Below are 18,833 nucleotides of genomic sequence, written 5' to 3'. Positions count from 1 at the left end.
GTCACAGACTTATAAAAGTATTGGTAGAAACATTGACGCTTTTTTTCTCAATAGTTTAGAATTGAGGGAAATCTTGAACATCATCTACATCTGGTTATTTTCCTCCCCCAAACCACTCACAATAGCCTCAGCACACTGAATAGTTAAGATCAATATTTAAAAAAAAACAAACAAAGGCCCAAAACAACAAGGCAAGAAGCAAAACCTGGTGCTGCCACCTGATAGAAGTTGAAAGACTGGAGCTGTTGAGAAGATACTCACAGTAAAGTAGCAAAACTGTTTAGTTATGGCTGCTTTTAAATAATTAGAGAACCATACACAGTTGGAAGTTCATTTAACGCTCCAGCTCCATCAGAAGGCTTGGAGCTGCTCCTAACAGTTGTGCTGGCACACACAATTGAGAGAGGCCAACAATTGCGCAGAGCTGGAACAAGCACCGTGAAGTAGCTTTTAAAACCAGATCAGCCCTTGGGCTCCCTATATTTATACTTGAGTCACAACTCAAGCATGGAAAGTTACTGAGTCCTTAGTTTTAAATTCGGTAGTTGAAGCTTTGTGCAGCAGTGGTGCTGAGTTAGAGCGTAATTAGGCCAGGTGAGTTCTATGCAATCAGGAATGGGATTTTCTGTTTTCTTGGTGCTGGTTTATAAAAGCGAAACCAACCCCCAACAACAGCAGAACCAGAAAACTGTTTGTAATGTCGATGTGTCAGCCTTGAGGAAAACGTTCCCCCCTGCCCTGATATGTGGATTTCACATTTGATTTTAAAAAATAATAAACCTTCCAAGATGGGCTTTAAGATGCTGCGTTTTATCTTCACATGTAGTTACTGCTTATCACAGCTATGGACAAAATCCTGTTCAGAGTTTAACTGTTTGTCTTAGCCCATAAAACTTTGTTGAAAAGAAACTTCCATAAATGTTACTTGTAACAAATAGTCATTCACTGTGATTTCACCAAGAAACTTGTAATGAGATTGTTGAGTGTGTTTTACTACATCTGTTTTGTTAATAGTTCAGTTGTGAAAATTCTTTATCTTTACCAGTTTGGTTCAACTTTTCCAAATCAATGCTTCCAGAACCCTATGCACTCTCTCTGCTGAAAAGGCCTCTTTAAATACATCACACATCTGTAGATTAATTTGAAACTGTTTGAAAGTTTCTGAAGTGTCATTTAATGTTTCTTTTCAAAGTGTAGAAAAATATTTAAATGTGGTCTTACAGGATAAGAGATGATATACTTAATACATTCTAGAATGTAAATCTTTCTTTGTGAAAATTACTTCCATTTTTCCTGTATAGAAACAAATCTCAGTTGTGAAACCCAAAGATGAATAAAGCTATATAAAGGGAAGGTTCTTAAATTGCATTTATTAAAATGTAAGTATGTTTTGGCAGTTTTGACACCAGGCTTCAAAAAGAGCAGATGCTTTGTTCAGTCTTCCTGAAGGTTCTACTACTGTCACACAAACAACAGTCTGGATTTCTGACTGTGGATGGAGCTGAAAGGTTAGAAATTGCAGATGAACATTGAGCTGCAGGAGTTACTGACCTGAGTGTGAGCTGGGAGTCAGTTGCATTTTAGAGGTTCAGGGTTTGTGTGCTGATGAGCTACAACTGTGCTGTAACACTCTCAGATTTAAGCTGCCAGCTGGACCGTTAAATAAAAAAACATGAGCAATGACAGGAAGACTTGCTCAGGTCTTAAATTTGCTGATAAAAGTGTTTTTCACTATGTAAACTGGGACTTCGGTTATAGACCCATCTGTGACACTTATGTCTCATTCCCGCAAGTGGAGAGACTGCAAGAACTATCGACGCACTACAAAAATGAGCCTTAAGACACGTACCACACTGTACTGAACGTGGTTCCCAGTGGGCTGCACTGGGAGGAGGCTCCTTGGTAAAACCATGTCCAGGTTGGGGTTGACCACCTCGCATTAATCAGCTACATCTATCTGTGGCTTCTTTTTTAATCAGTACAATATGACAAGCAACGTATTGGCTAACGTCCCCATGGCAAATAAACAAGCCAAGAATGGAAGAGAAAATTTAATTCGTTTCATTAAAATTGTTAGGAAGGAGGCATGGGACACAAAGATTTGAAGACAGAGGTGGCCAGGCCCCTGAGCTACGTCACGCTCACACCGCTTAGAAACAGGCAAACAGAACAAGGGATCAGCTTGATTATTTTTTAAATGGAAAAGGCTGAAGAGGCTTTTGCTCTGAGGGGAAGGAACTAGAAAGCAGGAAAAGAGTAGAAAAGAACCATTTACAAAATGTTTGTAAAAGTTCTTTGAATCTGGATATGCCCATATGGTACAAAAGCAGTACTAGTTTAATTCTTACAGTAAGATGTTAAATCTATCTCTCTGGCATTTTTATTTTAGTCCTAATATTAATTACAAGTGGTTTTAAAATAGGATGATTGCTTTGTGACAAAGCTGCTTTATATTATTTCTGAGGTCCTATAGCTCGAAGAATGGCTCTATGTAGTGGCATCACAAGAAGTAGAAACACCATCAGGTGATGTCAGCTGGTTGAATTTGAGCCCTCTTTGGGTCTGGGACCAGAGAGGTAAAACAACCGCAGTAAATGCTGGTTCTAGATCAGCACGCTATTAACACACCATTAGAAATCAGGTCCCCACTAATCTGGGTTTTGCCACATCACTCGTCCTCGTGCAGCCTCCACCTGCCCCAGCTTTCCTCTGCCCTCAGGAGGAAAAGCTGATGAACAGTTCAAAGGATAAAAGGATCTTCTTTCATGGTGTAGACAAGGCTTAATGGAGTCATATCACTGTTTCTCTCCTCTAGGAAGAATTTCATTTTACTAAGAAATCCTTCAGGAAGCGAAGCAGTTATGATACATTTTTGGAGCACAATGCCTTACTATGCAAAAGATTTACTTTATTCCTTTTACACCTTCCAATTTAACTGTATAGTAGCAAAAGGATGGAGGGAGATGAGGAGCAAAAACTACTCTTAAAGTCCTTACGCTTCCAGAGTGGTGTGACACTAGTCCAGATGATTGCTCAGGCGGTGACAGTCGGCTGACCATCAGTCTCATTAGCAGCTGATTTGCCCAGGTTATTCCAAGTGCTGGAGAGACTCTGTTATCCACCGCACTACAAAGCAAGCATTACAGGTTTCTGTATGTATGACTTTAGTATGAAATACCATGATTTTTGCTGCAACAGATAGGTCTTTGAAGACAGAGATTCCAGAGTATGCTCACAAAACAATACGCTGGGTTCTCTCTACAGCAAGGTAACAATGGGAAGAGAAGTGCTCTGGTACTGAATAATTCAGTCATTTTTCCAACTTCAACCATGGTGAACCCCTCTGTCCTGGGGTCCCCTCTTGGGACAGGAAAACAGCAACACAAAAATGGCTGAACTTTTGAAGTGTGTCACTGTTGGCCACAGATTCCATTCAAAGGTATATTTAGAAATGTTGGGCAGATCCAACACTGCATATGTATTAGTTTCAACCCTAACTTTAATTTTTTTTTTCTGTAAAAGAATTACAAGATAACCAAGGAAAAAAAATTGAACCTTATCCTTGTTCTGTGTTTGTTTCCAGATCTGGAGGACATAACTAACTTCTTGCAAAAACACATTTATGTAGCATCTCACTTATCTAGGAAATCAAGGCTATAGTTGTTAGGATTCAAACAGCAAATACGTATGTTTGAATCCTGTTAGTATCTTCTTCTTAAGCAACTAGCAAAACCAATCAATAAGGTTTGGTTGCTAGATTTTTTTAAGCAAACAGAAAATGAACTCAGTTATATCAGAGACAAGAAGAGATGCAAAAATACTTGTGAAAGCAAATACATGAGCCGTTAATTCCAAGGATTTTTTTCCCCTTAACCTGCTGCTTCGGGAATACCACACAAGTGTGTATGGTGGTTTCCTCCACTTCACAGCACACGAGTTGCTGATCTCCAGCAAATACAGCATTGCTGGGCAAACACACTGCTCCTCTTAACACGCTCTGGTAGTTTATATCAGAGTTATAAAAAACACAGTGGTTAAATGCTGCTGTGTATGACATTGTTACGTTTCTGTTGTGCACAACCTACCTACAACCGCACTGAGCAGCTTCCGACTCGCTCACTGCATCCGTCACCTGAAGCAGAAAACCATGTGAAGTGAATCTCACTTGTTTTTAGCAAGCAGAAGGGCAGGGAAAGGAACAGAGCCAAGAAAAACAGCTATTGGAACACATAGTAAGCCAAGTTAGAAAACTCTGAGTCTTTCAAGGCAAATTAAAAGGGAGTTGTGAAGTATAATCTTAGTTTACAGTGCTACAACTACTTAAGCTACAACTTAAATTTAACTACTACTAGATGATGAATTTGGAAAAAAAAAAAGCAAACCACACATACACAAAACTGTTCAAATGCTGTATCTGTAGACAAAAGGTACTGAAGCCCAAATCTCCAAAAGGTGTCCTGTTCTCACTTATTTCACTACATTTGAAGGGATAAACTGCTTAAAGGAGCAGTTTGACTACAACCTAGAACAATCCACACCTCTTGACTCCCTCTGTGGTCTTTTAATGTTGTGATTCTTCCACACAAGTTCTTCACAAAGTACGGCAAATGAAATTATAGGTACTTCTCTAAATATAATGTACAGAATAGATTACTTTACAGTCAATCTTCCTCAATGCTACTGTATTCACAGCTCCTGTCTGTAACTAGAGATGTAGTGAGCTGCCTTCCCTTGGAATACAGTCCCGAAGGACCCTTTGGAGCAGCTATGGTCAGAAATCACCAGTGAGCATCAGGCAGGAACCTCGTCTACTGTGAGCCAGCACCGGGGCGACTCTCCCCCCATGGGACGGCAGGTCTAAGCATCTCTCTTCAATCATCGCCCTCTTCCCCCTTGCGCTGAACCGCTCCAAGGTAGAGACCGCAGACATCTAGACTTGTCTTACCCTTAACAATTTTCTTTTGCCTGCTAGATGGGTCCTCAAAACGCGCAGGACAAAGGCAGACAGCCTCTTCCAAGCGCCCATGCTCAGAGCATCGCAGAAGCCAGCCAAGGAACTTGACTCCATTGGCTGGGTTCACAGTGTAAATGCGGAACCGCACACACCTCTGCTTGACAAAGAGCAACATCCAAGCCACGCTTCCCAAGGAGAACAAACTGTCTCTACTAATGCCAAAATTCAAAAAGCAGTTACAGGAAATCTCGGTTTCCCTTGAAAATGAGCTGAGCCTATGAAAGACTTTGTTAAAAAAAGTTGGCAAAAAAATTTAGAGTAACTTGAGGCTGAAATTTAAATCTTACTGAACCTTAATGGGAATCTTAGGGAAAATAAAACCACTGTGCGTGCCTGAAAGCTGCTCAAATTACTGCTGTAGATGTATTCCAGTGCACTCCCAGTTATGGCAGTAAGTGCAAGGTTTTACACAGTGCCCATTCTGTAGTTCCAGAACTCTAGCAAACAGAAACAACTCAAATAACAATTCACTTGATATTTCTGGAACCTCTTTCTTCCTGACAGAAAATTCTTGTTTGTGACTTTTCAAGTTCAAAATTCTTGTTTGTGACTTTTCAAGTTCAACTTTTCTCCCTTTTTCTACCCCTTTTCTTCTGCTGTGAGAAGGAAACCTCAGGGCTGTTAAGGAAAAGCTCTGTTCTTTTTAGTTCGATGCTTTGTGCAGTTGCTGTACATATCTATTTTCGTTAGCTTTAATGGACAACCTTTGGGAACATTAACAGTCTATAAAAGCTTAAATGATATTCTTAAGCTTCAAGAAGTTAAAATTTACTAGTTTAAAGTATATCAGTTTAAGGAAACTTCAGTTTCCATCAGTCATTAACACTCGGTTGACAGTATTAAATAACATACTAATAAATCTGCATATGCAGATTTCCCTGCCCCAGCCATTTATTAAATGATCTCTACAAAATGAAAAGCAATTTTGGTGTCATACCTGATTAATGCACATTATCGGAGTCCTGAATCTCATGCTTAAACTGTGAAGCTGTGCTCCAAATGTCTGCAAATACCGAGCCTTCGTGACAGAATCTGAAGCTCCGAATTCGCAGCGAAATAAAGCGGCAATGGAGTCTATGACCACCAACCGCACCATGCCTCGTGCCAGCAGCAGGGAAATCCGTTTGGTAATGCAGTTGTGAAAGGTCTCCTACCACAAAATAAAAGCAAATAGCTTTATTTGTCAAATCAAGATATTAATTACAGATCTCGTCGCTGAAACACAAGCGGATGGAATTTCTAATCATAAAGCAAGCTTGTGAATCTTTAAGTCTCACCAGTAACTAACAAATATTTTGTAGGGTGCAACTTCTATCACATAAGAATAATCATATTAGTCAGATGAAGGGTCCTTGTAGCCCAGTATCTTGTGTCCAACAGTGCTGTCTACAGCAGCTGAGGAGAAAGGAGAACGAGCTCACAGTGATAATCTCAACTTCTCGACATCAGAAGTGTCAATGTTGGCAAAAAAAGCAGTGAAGTGAGACTCACGGTTCTTCTGATTGGTGCCATGTTTTGCACCTAAATAGAGGTTCACAGTAACAGCTTAATATGCATCCAAAATTACAAACATCTTCCAGCATTCCACAGCTTTTAAAATTAAATTGCAATTCTCAAATCTGAATTACAGTAAGATCTATTCTACTAAATGAGCTGCTTTTTACAAAAGAAATAATATTCTAATATCAAAGGGGTTTGTTTGTTTGTGGTTTTGTTTTTTTTTAACTGAGGGGAAAAAATTACTCTGAAGAATATACAACTGCTTTCCATTCTGGGAAATGGATTTTTTTTGTTGTTTCACTTACTGGTATATGTACAGGCAACTATGCTGCACTTAAACACTTCACTGTTTCTGTGTGGTCCTTCTATTTGTACATTTTTCAAGTGAATTGACAAACAACCAGATTCTTCAAAATTAAGCAAGTAAAAAATAATTTGATGCGAAAGAAAATACAGATCATCACAATTTAGGTTTCTACTTCAGTTGCTATAAGCTGCCTATCTCCATACAGCAATGCATTTTATGTATATGGATACATACACGTACACACAAACTGAATTTATACATTGCAATCTATGAATTGTAATAGATTATATTGTGCAGTTGCTGGACTTACCAGTGAGTGTTGTGCTTTACTTTTAAGGCATTTTAGAGAGAGGTACATACTACTATTAGGGTGACTCTCTCCATTTTACAATAACATACTCTGTAGCTTCCAGAAACTACAATTAGAACTTTAATTATTTCCAATGAAAGGGACATGGAAAAGGTCCCTTAGCTCCTGCCTGGGCCGCGCAGTGAACGAACAGCAAGCACAGTAACCTGCAAGATCTTCCTACACTTGCAAAATATTATTAAAAAAAAAATAACAATTCAAATGATTTAGCAAGTGCTACTTTCAAGCCTCAGAGAAAACAGAACTTCTGATGTTCTATCAATACAGAGCATACTCACGGCTACTTAAAAAAAAAGCACAAAAAATGGGTTTACAAGGCCTGAATACAGTACTGGACTTTGTGTCTTTTCCCCTCCAGTCCTACTGTGACACAGGCAGAGGCACAAGACAGTCACTCTGCTTTGATTATGTCACCTTTTGCATATATATTTATATCCTGTCTCCAAGCTCAAAGAAGATCTCCCTAGGGGATGCAGTAAAACTACTAGAAATAAATCTACTACATTTTGATACATAGAATGACTTTAAAAAATCCACTACCTGATTAATTCTAAATAATATTTACCTTTTAATATATTTCACATTAAAACCCTGCAACAGACAGCTCTCTAACAGCAAATTGCAGAGATTAAGACGTATTCATTACAGATCTTAGTTCACTTTTGAAAGGTCTCCTATATAAAAAAAAAACCCTGTAGTTACTGGATTTCGGTGCAATAATGCTGTATTCTTCATTTGTGCTACTACTTACTAGGTCTGCTGCATGCTCAACAAAAATACCGTTTCCAAATTTGATCTTCTGTACGATTTCAGCTGGAACATCTGCACGCAGCTTATGTTGTTGATCTATGAGTTGTTGCAAACGTTTACTTGGGAATACATCTTCCGTACAAATGTAGACAGCGCCTATAATCAAGGAAATCACCTCTATTACAACACGGCTCTTACAAACGCAGTTTTCTTAACAGCACATAAATAATCTATTCTGCACTCAAACGCTAGACATACGTACCTGGAAATTCACGTTACTTTTTTTTTGCAGCCATAATGGATCAATGATGAACAACAAAAAACGACTCCTATGACTTTCCTGTAGCTGCCAGGCCCCTTTTTTCGGTGCCTGCTGACACAATAGGATTTTTGTACCCTCCCCTAGGTGACACTCGTTTTGCACAGCTGCAGGACGCCTCACCACTCAACTTCGGTGGTTACAAGCATTACCATTTATCCAACCCAAAAGTAGAGCAACAATGCACAGACTCCCAGTTTTGGTCAGAAATCCAAACCACGGCACTATACTGTAGAGAAAATTAACTATTAATATCTCGGCCCAAACCAGTGCAACTAGTATTTTGATTAACCGCACTCGCTGTTTTCAAGTTTCTTGTTTTTAAATTTACACACAGAGGGGTACTTATTGCCACAATTTGTAAGCCAGTTTGAAGAGGATCAATCCAATCTCAGTCCAATTAACTCTTCCTGAAAATGGTAGATTAGATAAAAAGCATTATAGTTCAATCACATTACTGTAAGTGACGACTATATTTTTTTTTGTAAAAAAACCTGTTACTGTTATTGCAGAACAAACCAGAATTATCAGCTAATACTTGTAGGGTTACATCTAAGGATTAAGTCCACTCACTGAAGTGGTTGATGCTGCAGCATCAGAGGTTGGCAGCTGATGCACTTGGCAAAATGAGACATCCCAAAAATTTCCACCCCAACAGTCTATCCCTAAGCTGACTCTTCAGGGAGCGGAAAGTCACATTTCCAGATGCAACTGGATATATATTCCAGTTATATATTTTCCAGAATATATTCCATATATTCCACTGTAAAAAATAGTAAACTATATCCAATAGCAGAAACTGAAAGATCTTGGGACTGGATCAAGTGAAAATTAATGGTTACTCTATCAATAAAACTACTCTGCTGATGGACACCTGTATAATATGGGGTATTGAATTCTGAGAGTCTTCTAGATAAGATAAAAATGAGCCTAAGCCTGATTTTCTTTAAGACAAAGCTTGCATCTTCAGCTTAACTCTCCCAAGCTCTGCTGTAAATTCTTACAGAAATCAAACTAATTCACATGTGAAACATTAAAAAAAAAATTCCAGTACACAGTCTTATTTTTAAATACTCAGAAAGCTGTCAGGTAAAGCAAACAAAATTACCCATGTCCACTAATTTAAAAAATTGTCTTTGATAGGCGAGAATTAAAGACCTTCCTCAATTAATACATGGAAAAATGCTTCATCATCAGCCACACCTTCCATAAGAGGTACTGAAATGTTTCCACAACTTCTGTTTCCATTCGACCTAATAACAGGCTCAAATTATACTTTGACTCCTTTTTAATTTCCGTGGCCTTGGTAGCCAACAGCATTTATCACTAGAATATTCAGTTTCCATTCTTAAATCCCTGATTTCATTATGTACATTGTACATAGTTATGTCAGAGGGAACAGAGGGTTGTCAGCAGTTCACGACATCTGACAGTGAATAAGGACAATAAAATATTAGTGATCAGAGCAGTCATGATCTGATCACAATTGCTGAACTACAACATATAGAAAAACTAAGAAGTTGAACCGTTAATATTTTCGGTACTTTTCCCCACTTTTTTTGTTCTAGCATTAGAGTGGATGGAATTGTGGATTTTAAACTGTGGGCATAAACGCTGCCTTTGGTAACTATGACAACTGAAGTCATATGCAATACTGTAGACACTAATGAGCACATATACAAATACCCATCATCACAGAAAAAGAGAAAGTGAGTCCACAGTTACTTGAATCCATTAAGTTTACGGTGATATCAGCAGCTTGCTGAATACTATCTGAGCTGGTATTAAGCTCAGGTGAAGAAAACACGGTAAATATCACTTACCTGCCTACAGCTTTTTAAATAGCTAGTTATTAAACAGTTAATTAGCTGAACCTTAGCTTTCTTGACTATTTCCCCAGGTTAATTTATCCTAATTGGACTAATTTTCATATCACTCTCCAACTTGACAGTGACAGCTGAGTATCAAATAGGTGGGTGAGTATCTTTGCCAAGGGCAGTTCATGCATTGTCAGTCGCATCTGTAATTCCACCGTTTCTAAGAAGCCAGTAAGTCAAGAAAAATTTCTAATCAGAAATTCGACATGATGTACATCTGGCACCAATACTCACTCAGATAAGCCAACTAAGTCTTGCAACACTCACACCACAAAACTGAAAATCATTATGGTGCAAACTGAAACCCAAGCAAACAAATGAAGAAAAGGCACCATGATACGCAGCTTATTTAAGCCCGTGCGGTTTCTGAATTTCACACTAATGAAAGCTAAGCTGACTTGTGTTAGCAGAGTAACTTAACAGTTCCTAAAGAGAAACACTTCTCAACTACCATTCTTATTCATGGCTGAATTGTGCAATGTTGCTTTATTCTTAAACAGGGATTTCTTTACCTTGAATATTGGCTTACAGAGAAATCATCTGCTGTCTAAAAAATCAGGCCTGCCTGAAGCACTATGTCCCTCATTCTCTCCTTCATTTACTTAAAAAGGATGGAATGTCTGTTACTTGAGACTTCACGGTTGTTTTTTTCAAATGCAGATTTGCATTTCTATAATAGATAGATTGGTGCTCCATTGATTAGATAATTGTATTTTGATCCAGAGTTATTGCAACATTCAAGACATTTCAAAACAGAAAACCTGATAAACTTGCCAAAAAAATGGATTTTTTCCAAAATTATCTTACCCAGAGAAAAAGAAATGTAAAATTATCCTAAAGATGACTTTGCAGATAATTTCAGTGCAGTAAAAGGAACAAACATAAGATAAAAGCACAATAATATGAGACGATCCAGCAATCTTACTGTATTACAACCTTATATGCAATTGTGGCCCAATTTCATGTCAATACCTGATGAAAACAGGTAAACAAGGTAACCCTACAGCTGTAGTACTTGTAGGCAAGAAAGAACAGCTTGAGAAGCAAATATCTGGTCCTCTCTGCTCCACTGGTCCAGCAACCTAGACTTAAAATTCTTGATCAATAGATGTACACTATCCTATTTGTAAAATTGTGAAACAATTTTAATGTTCAAGTGAACTCAGTTTTGGTGGGGGGGGGTGTGTTGTTTTGTTGTTGTTGTTGGTTGGTTGGGTTTTGGCTGTGTTTTGTTTTTAGTGGAACACTTGTAAAAGAAAGATCAAGAAGATTAATTCCTTCTTAAGAGCAGTTCTACTTCATAGGCTACTTTCTGTCTCAGTTTAGTTTTGTAAATACCAACACTCAGTCACCTGCCAATCTTCTGCTCTGCTGCAATGCTTCTTTGACACCAGTTAAATTTACTACAGCAGAGAGTGTACTCTGAGTACCTACCTGGTCCATTTGTGACTTCTCCATAACATACAGTGGGACAACCTTAATTTTTTTTAAAGTGCTGCTGATTTTGAAAAACAACTATGTAATTATAATCTCAAACTTTAAGAAAGTTAAGCCACCTAAAAAATATCTGATGAACTTTGCCTTGGTTTAAAATGTGAGATTCACAGTACAATGGGAATAGCACGCTCTCCGACTGGACCTTCACCAAACCTCTTCAGCTTTTGTTTGTGCTTCTCAGTTTGAAGCACAGTGAAACATTTGATTAAGGAGCATACACATCTGTGCATTAAAAATACAGGAGGTGCTTCATAGCAAAGGTACATGGGCTAGAAGAGATTGACAAATAACCAAACTTAACACCTAGGTATGAGGTAAAAGCACTTAATATTCACATATCTTTGAAGATAAGTGAATTGTCATAACCTAAATAAAAAGAGGAGACTAGCACAATGCAAACAGAAAAGCCTCTGGCACTGTGCTGTTTCCAGTTCATGAGGAAGCTGCCAACACTGACAAATGAAGAGTCAGAGCAGTCATCACTTCTGTCCTGGTTTTGTTAAAAACAAGTTTCTCTTTCAGTGAATTTTGCCTGTCAGCTAAAGCCTTCATATTAACTGCATTTTCCTGGAGAACCAGACACATGTTTTGGTAAACATAGCAATGGAATGCAAACTTATTGATAAGCATGGATGGACATCTCGCGAGAGGGGCAACGAGAAACCCGTGACCAAGAAACTGACCAACTGTGTATAACATTCCATTCACGTGAATACTTCATATAAAAGTGGGAGATCACGAGGATCTCGTCCCTTTTGCCCTTTTGCCTTTTTCCCTTCTGCTTATGGCGACATTAGGAGAGAACCTTGCTACTTGTCCCCATGAACTGAGGCCTAGTGACAGACTGAATCCAGCTCCAGTTGGTTGCAGAGTCTAATCCAGGACTTTGGTTGCTGGCTCTGCAGTTGCTGAGACTTTCAAGATTGGTTTTGTATACCTTGTATTATTTTCTCTGTTCTTATTAGTAGCATTAGTAAAACATCTTTAATTTTTTCCAACTCTCTTCTCTCTGTCCTTCTTTCCCTCCCAATCGCCTGTGCTGAGTGGGAAGGGGGGAGAGGGAGGGGCAAAAAAGGGGAAGTGGGGGGGAGAGGGGGTTAACAATACATCTGCCAGGGTTTTATTGTCACCCTGCAATCTTAACCCTTGACAACTTCTGAGGAAGAAGCTGAGAGACACTCTGAAGAAGTCAGTCGTCCTCATTGATCATATAAGCATCTGTCCTCACAGGTCTACAAAAACCAAAGAGAAATCAGATATTTCACCAAATCCCAGTGCTTTACTGATATTTAGGCTGATAAAAGTGCTATGCTGGTTGTTGACCAAAAGCCATCCCAAAAACAGACAAACAAACATTAAAAAAAAAAAACAAAATACTAAAAAACCCTCAAAGGACAAATTTTGAGTCATATGAATATAATCTGTCATGCACCAAGAATGATTCTGTGATTCTGTGAATCAGTAGGAAACATCTTTTTCTAATTCAGAATTCTAATATGGATATGAATTTGTCACATTATATTCATGTATATGGACATACAAAATAAATTCAGCCAACATGCAACTGACGATAACTGACATTCTTAGAAAGGCAGAAAGATAACCTTGAGGCAAAGGATGCCCTATTTTCTTTGTTTGCTGCCAACCTCCTAGAATTGAGAATTGTAAACAAGATTAGCACTAAGTCAAATGAAGTAAATACACAATAAATCTATACTGTCTGAAGAAATATATTTCAATATCACCTCCTAAGTGGAGGGAAGTTCTAGCATTAAAAACAAAAAATCCAATCGCCCATAATTTAAATAATTAGCAAAGTTTTAGCACTGAGACTAATCTTCAACTGGTAGTGTTAGACTTCTGCGATAGTTACTAAGCATTGTTGTTCTCCTCAAGTTTCCTAAAGAATAAAACTCCTCATACTTAACATAAGCTTTTAATCCTTGTATTTCTCATAAGAAACTCAACACAACCCTTATTTACAGACTGCAGAGATATCGTTTCATTTTCTAAGTGCTATGCAAACAGTATCTGCTGCTACAACTGTATTCAGCCTAACACACGGCAAGATAACACACTGAGTTAAAAACTGCAAGAATTAGTACTCCCCCACTCCCTTTGCTCTCCAGCTTCTCCAACTGGATATTTCTGCCTTCTGTACCTTCAAAATCCTCAAAAAGTTCTGTCCTCTCAGCCCTTCCGAAATGCTCTGGTCTCTCACAGGAGCACTGATAAGATGGACATTCTGTCCTATTGTTGGTAAAATGCTTTGGAGTGGGTAGATGGGGAACACGGACACGACAAAGTGATTGTAACGGCACCAAGTGCTGGGTGCATAAGAAACAAGAACCATCTTCAAACACAAATAATGAAAAGATTTGCCATTTTGTAGCCCTACAAGGAAGACTGATACATGGAACAAGAGTGCCATTAGGATGTTGGACACCTGCGCCTGTACTCCACTTTGGTTTGTTCCTTTCTTCCAACATAAATTGGGGGAAATAAAATGTATTTCCACTCAAACTATTTGCAGCAGTTGGCAGCAACACATGTAAGAATCGAACAAAATATATTTGCTTCTGCTCTGAATTATGACGTAACTTAAAGTTATGCAAGCCGCAGGCTAATTACTGCCCTTTAAGCAAGATCTTCATTTGGACATTCCATGATTTTTCCACATGGGTGGATATAGTACAAGAAATAATTAAGTTCGCCCACAACAAACCACTGAGCTGCCAAATTAAAGCCAATGCAGCATGGAAGGAAGAGCAAGATCAGAGCCGAAACACACCTAAGGCAGGCTACCAGGACACTGAATTCTCAGAAGTGGCAAGTTTCCTCCCTTTCTAAGACAGCATATAATACTTTAAGGAAAGAAAAATTAGGAGTTAGCTTAATGTGATAGATGGTTAAAGAAAACATACTCTAACCAAAGAATAAAGCTGCTTTGGCAAAACCAGGAAAATTAGAGGTACAAAACAATGTTATCTTTCCTCAATTAGATTTCCATCAGTTTTACTCTGTACATCAATTATTGTTATAAAACTAAATATTATTTTAAATCTGAAACCCCCAACAAGGGAATATATACCATATAGCCAAGATGTTTGTGGAAAATTATCTGATAAGCTGCTTTGTTTTGGCTGTTACCTGAGGAGTCAATAAGTACTTAAAACAGCAACGCTTTTCATATATTGTTTGCATGTGTCTGGTTTAACCCACAGTGGCAGGCAGGTAAACAACAGCCAATGGTAATTTTGTACTAAATGACATTGTGATGCAGGACATGTGCACAGCTTGCTTTTCTCTCTGTAAAGATGCAGGACTAACTAACCAGCTTATTACTAATGCTACTGCAGAAGGATAAGACACGCACTGCATACATGCATCTATTTCAATGCACTGATGATGTTCTTTAAGACAGTATATTCCTCCAAATGGCAAATTAACCAATATTTACATTTCCATACTTACCAGACTCTAATCCCCCGTATTTGTAAGGATACTGTACACAAAGGCAGAGCTGTAAACTGATCTGAGTCTTCCCAGCAGAACTTTCCCCGGCGAGCTCAGTGATTCCCACCAAAGGAATGCCACCTTTTAACAAGGCATCGAGTACTGAACATCCCAGGCTCAGCTTCTGCTGCTGGGAGGTGAGATGATCTTTATCTTGGTAGAGCTGAAGTGCTGCAGAGTTTTGGAATTTTTTTAATGATTAAAAAGAAAAAAAAGAGAGTTTAATTTAGTATCTTTTAAACACACAATGACAGAAAATAAAGGCTGTATATCAAGTTTATTCCTACAAGGGATGCTTTCCTTATTTGTTAGTAGGTGAAGAGAAGTTCTCCTCCCCCTCTACTCTGCCCTGGCGAGGCCGCATCTGGAATATTCTGTCCAGTTCTGGGCCCCTCAGTTCAAGAAGGACAGGGAACTTCTGGAGAGAGTCCAGTGCAGAGCCAAAAAAGATAATGAAGGGAGTGGAGAATCCCCCTTATGAGGAAAGGCTGAGGGAGCTGGGGCTCTTTAGCTTGGAGGAGACTGAGGAGTCACCTCATTTACATTTATAAATACGTAAAGGGTGAGTGTCACGAGGATGGAGCCAGGCTCTTCTCAGTGACAAACAATGACAGGACAAGGGGCAATGGATACAAACTGGAACACAGAAGGTTCCACTTAAATTTGAGAAGAAACTTCTTCACAGTGAGGGTAACAGAACATGGGAACAGGCTGCCCAGGGAGGTTGCAGAGTCTCCTTCTCTGGAGACATTCAAATCCTGCCTGGACACCTTCCTGTGTAGCCTCATCTGGGTGTTCCTGCTCCAGTGGGGGGATTGGGCTAGATGATCTTTAAAGGTCCCTTCCAATGCCTGACATTCTGTGATTGATAGATCTTTCTAATTCATCCTGGTGTTCCCCACAGGGCCTACTAACTAAATGCCTGTTCAAAAACTGATAGTTTACATCCAGCCCTTTACTCCTCTCAAACTCTTTGTCCTCTCTCAGCCTCTAAGGAGTCTCCATGGAAAGCTCCACTCCGGGCAAACATTGCCAGTGAGGTTCAAGCACAGCAGTAACTGAAATGAAAACCTATAGCAGGCTGTGAAACAGCATACCAGGCATCCGGGCCAAGGCCTGGAGATACACACAGATCTCAAACGGAGCTGTCATGGAGCATTTGAACAACTATTAGGTTTGAAGCTATTAGACTTGGTTTAGAATGAGATATTTACATCAAATCCGTTTATAAAGTTTATAATAAGTTTTTCAACTACTCTTAGTCCAAAAGGGAGGTGGAATAGTTTTTTCCTCTAATCAGGTTTTCCAGGCAGGAGAATCATTCTGTGCTCTTTCAAGCAGGCTTCATCCTGAGGAATTACACCCATCCACTTCCATCTACCTTCAAGGTCTCAGAGGAGCTGCCCCTAGCGTAGTTAAATAATTCCCTACAGCATAACAAAACCACTTGCCTTTTCATTTCCAGAAACCTGTTACTGTGTCAATGAGGAGCCAAAACCGTATTTTCTCACAGTGATAGTATTTGGGGATTTAGACAGAAAAGGTTTTTTGTATTAACTATATTACCTGTAAGCATGCTATTTCTCCTCAGTGTGAGAGAGACTGTTTTCAGTAAGCACTGGATATCCGCACTGGATAGTTTCATCAATCTTTGCAAGTCTGCTCCAGAAAGATTTAAAATCTCTTTTATTGATTTTATGTCAGCTGAAATTAGAAAAATATTTATAAATAGCTGGATTACAGTCTTATGCATAAAAGAAAATGTGTTCCCACTTTCTACTACTCATGTACGTAAAGTTTATATACACTGTGTTCTTGTAAGCTGGGCTGGCAACATTTACTTTAAGTGTATCAATACATGCTATAAAATTGTTTGGAAATTTATTACTGGAGAATGAGGAAAAGCCATCACTTATAATTACTCAAAAAACTTGCTTAGGAAACAATTACAGTTCTAAACTGTTACTGTACATCTATATGCTTACACCCACAAACACGCAATTACGTAAAGGAAGAAACTATGGTGATAGATCTATTAACAAGACATTAGCAAATTAAGTTACCTTTCTTAAGGGCAGCAATTACTTTAGGGTTCAAGTCAAACTGGTCCCAGTCCATTTCCTGATACAGCACTGGGGTGAATTACCTGTTATTAAAGTGACTTTTGTCAGATATACACGCAACAAAAGAATTAGCATCATTCAATATGAAAAGTTTGTAGGGATATTATTTTTTATTTTTCTAACAGTATATTTATCAGTTATCTTAGAAAAATACCAATGATTCAGGACACTGGCAGAAGTCTTCTCAGACAGCCACTTACATATATGCTATCAAAGGGTTCAACTAATAATATTGCAGTTAAGAATTACTAGTACTTTTAATTCCTTGTAATTCTGCAGAGTGCTTTTGCTCTGGACTGAATTTCGTATATATGTTGGATGCTTATTTAGATCCTGCCACTCTTCACATGAGCTTTTTATTCTCCAATAGAAAAAAGATCTCATGCATGTGCAATTTAGAACAATTCAGGACTACTCATACATTGGGTAGTCAAATATATTTTGATTAGCTAGAAGCAAATTTAGTATTAGAACATTCAAATCAGTTTGTTACCTGTAACAGCATCAAACACTCTTTAATAGTTTGCTCTAGAACACCACAGTTTAGCGCTACAGCTGCCTAGGAGAGCACTGTGGGGTTTGTCACTGTTATTCAGACCACTGCTGGAGAGAGTCCAGCGCAGAGCCACGAAGATAATGAAGGGAGTGGAGCATCTCCCATGTGAGGGAAGTCTGAGGGAGCTGGGGCTCTTTAGCTTGGAGGAGACTGAGGAGTCACCTCATTAATGTTTATAAATATGTAAAGGGTGAGTGTCAGGAGGACGGAGCCAGGCTCTTCTCGGTGACAACCTATGGTAAGACAAGGGGTAATGGGTGCAAACTGGGACACAAAAGGTTCCACTTAAATATGAGAAGAAACTTCTTCTCAGTGAGGGTGACAGACACTGGAACAGGCTGCCCAGGGGGGGTGTGGAGTCTCCTTCTCTGGAGACATTCAAAACCTGCCTGGACACCTTCCTGTGTAACCTCATCTGGGTGTTCCTGCTCCGGCAGAGGGATTGGACTGGATGATCTTCTGCGGTCCCTTCCAATCCCTGACATTCTGTGATTCTGTTAGGAAGGATTGCAGCAGACACATAACAGATACATAATAATATAAGTCTTAATGAGCCATCCCTTTTTTAACGTGGGGGAGGAGAGGTTGCCATGGATCCTGGTAACAGAACAAACGCAGAAGTTATTTTTAAGCAACACCTACACAAAGCAACATTCCGGCAAGAGTTAGAAGTCACAACTTACTGAAACTGATCATGGCGGCTTTTGCCGGGAAGGGCTCCGAACATTCCGTGCACTGCGGCCTCACGGGAACCTTCGGCGCGGCAGCAGCGGGACACGGCCCGGCCAGCAGGGACACACCGCTTCACCGCCCTCAGCGCCGCCACGAACCCCCCGCCAGAGCCGCCGCCAGAGCCTGTAGCCAATCGGCGAGCAGCTTGCCTCCAACGTCACTGGTTGCAGGCCAATCAAAAGTCCCCAAAGCGATAGCTGCGGACAGCTCCGGCAGGACAGCCAATAGCGGGGCGCTGCTCAAGCAGCGGGCGGGACGCTTGTCGCTCCGGT

At 39.4% G+C, this 18,833-nt stretch overlaps 1 protein-coding gene across 2 annotated transcripts; it reads right to left on the bottom strand.

Moving 5' to 3' along the window:
* Positions 1 to 107: 107 nt before the first annotated feature.
* XRCC3 (X-ray repair cross complementing 3) lies at positions 108 to 18,674 on the bottom strand. 2 transcript variants are annotated; one of them, XM_082057913.1, is made up of 9 exons: positions 18,513 to 18,674; positions 17,214 to 17,296; positions 16,717 to 16,854; positions 15,109 to 15,321; positions 7,943 to 8,097; positions 5,952 to 6,164; positions 4,086 to 4,132; positions 2,997 to 3,126; positions 108 to 1,501 (listed from the first exon to the last, which is right to left on the bottom strand). In XM_082057913.1, the coding sequence occupies exons 2-9, from the start codon at positions 17,266 to 17,268 to the stop codon at positions 1,373 to 1,375; spliced, it is 1,080 nt and encodes a 359-aa protein (XP_081914039.1). In that variant the 5' UTR covers positions 17,269 to 17,296; positions 18,513 to 18,674; the 3' UTR covers positions 108 to 1,372. The 2 variants fall into 2 exon arrangements, with proteins under 2 accessions (XP_081914039.1, XP_081914040.1); XM_082057914.1 differs by having other exon boundaries at positions 1,358 to 3,126; positions 18,513 to 18,672.
* Between the last annotated feature and the right edge of the window lie 159 nt (positions 18,675 to 18,833).

The sequence above is a fragment of the Streptopelia decaocto genome, assembly GCF_964273445.1.
Source record: "Streptopelia decaocto genome assembly, chromosome: 7".
Taxonomy (NCBI): domain Eukaryota; kingdom Metazoa; phylum Chordata; class Aves; order Columbiformes; family Columbidae; genus Streptopelia; species Streptopelia decaocto.
Note: the sequence above shows the minus strand (reverse complement) of the source record. Positions and strands in the feature narration are given on the sequence as shown.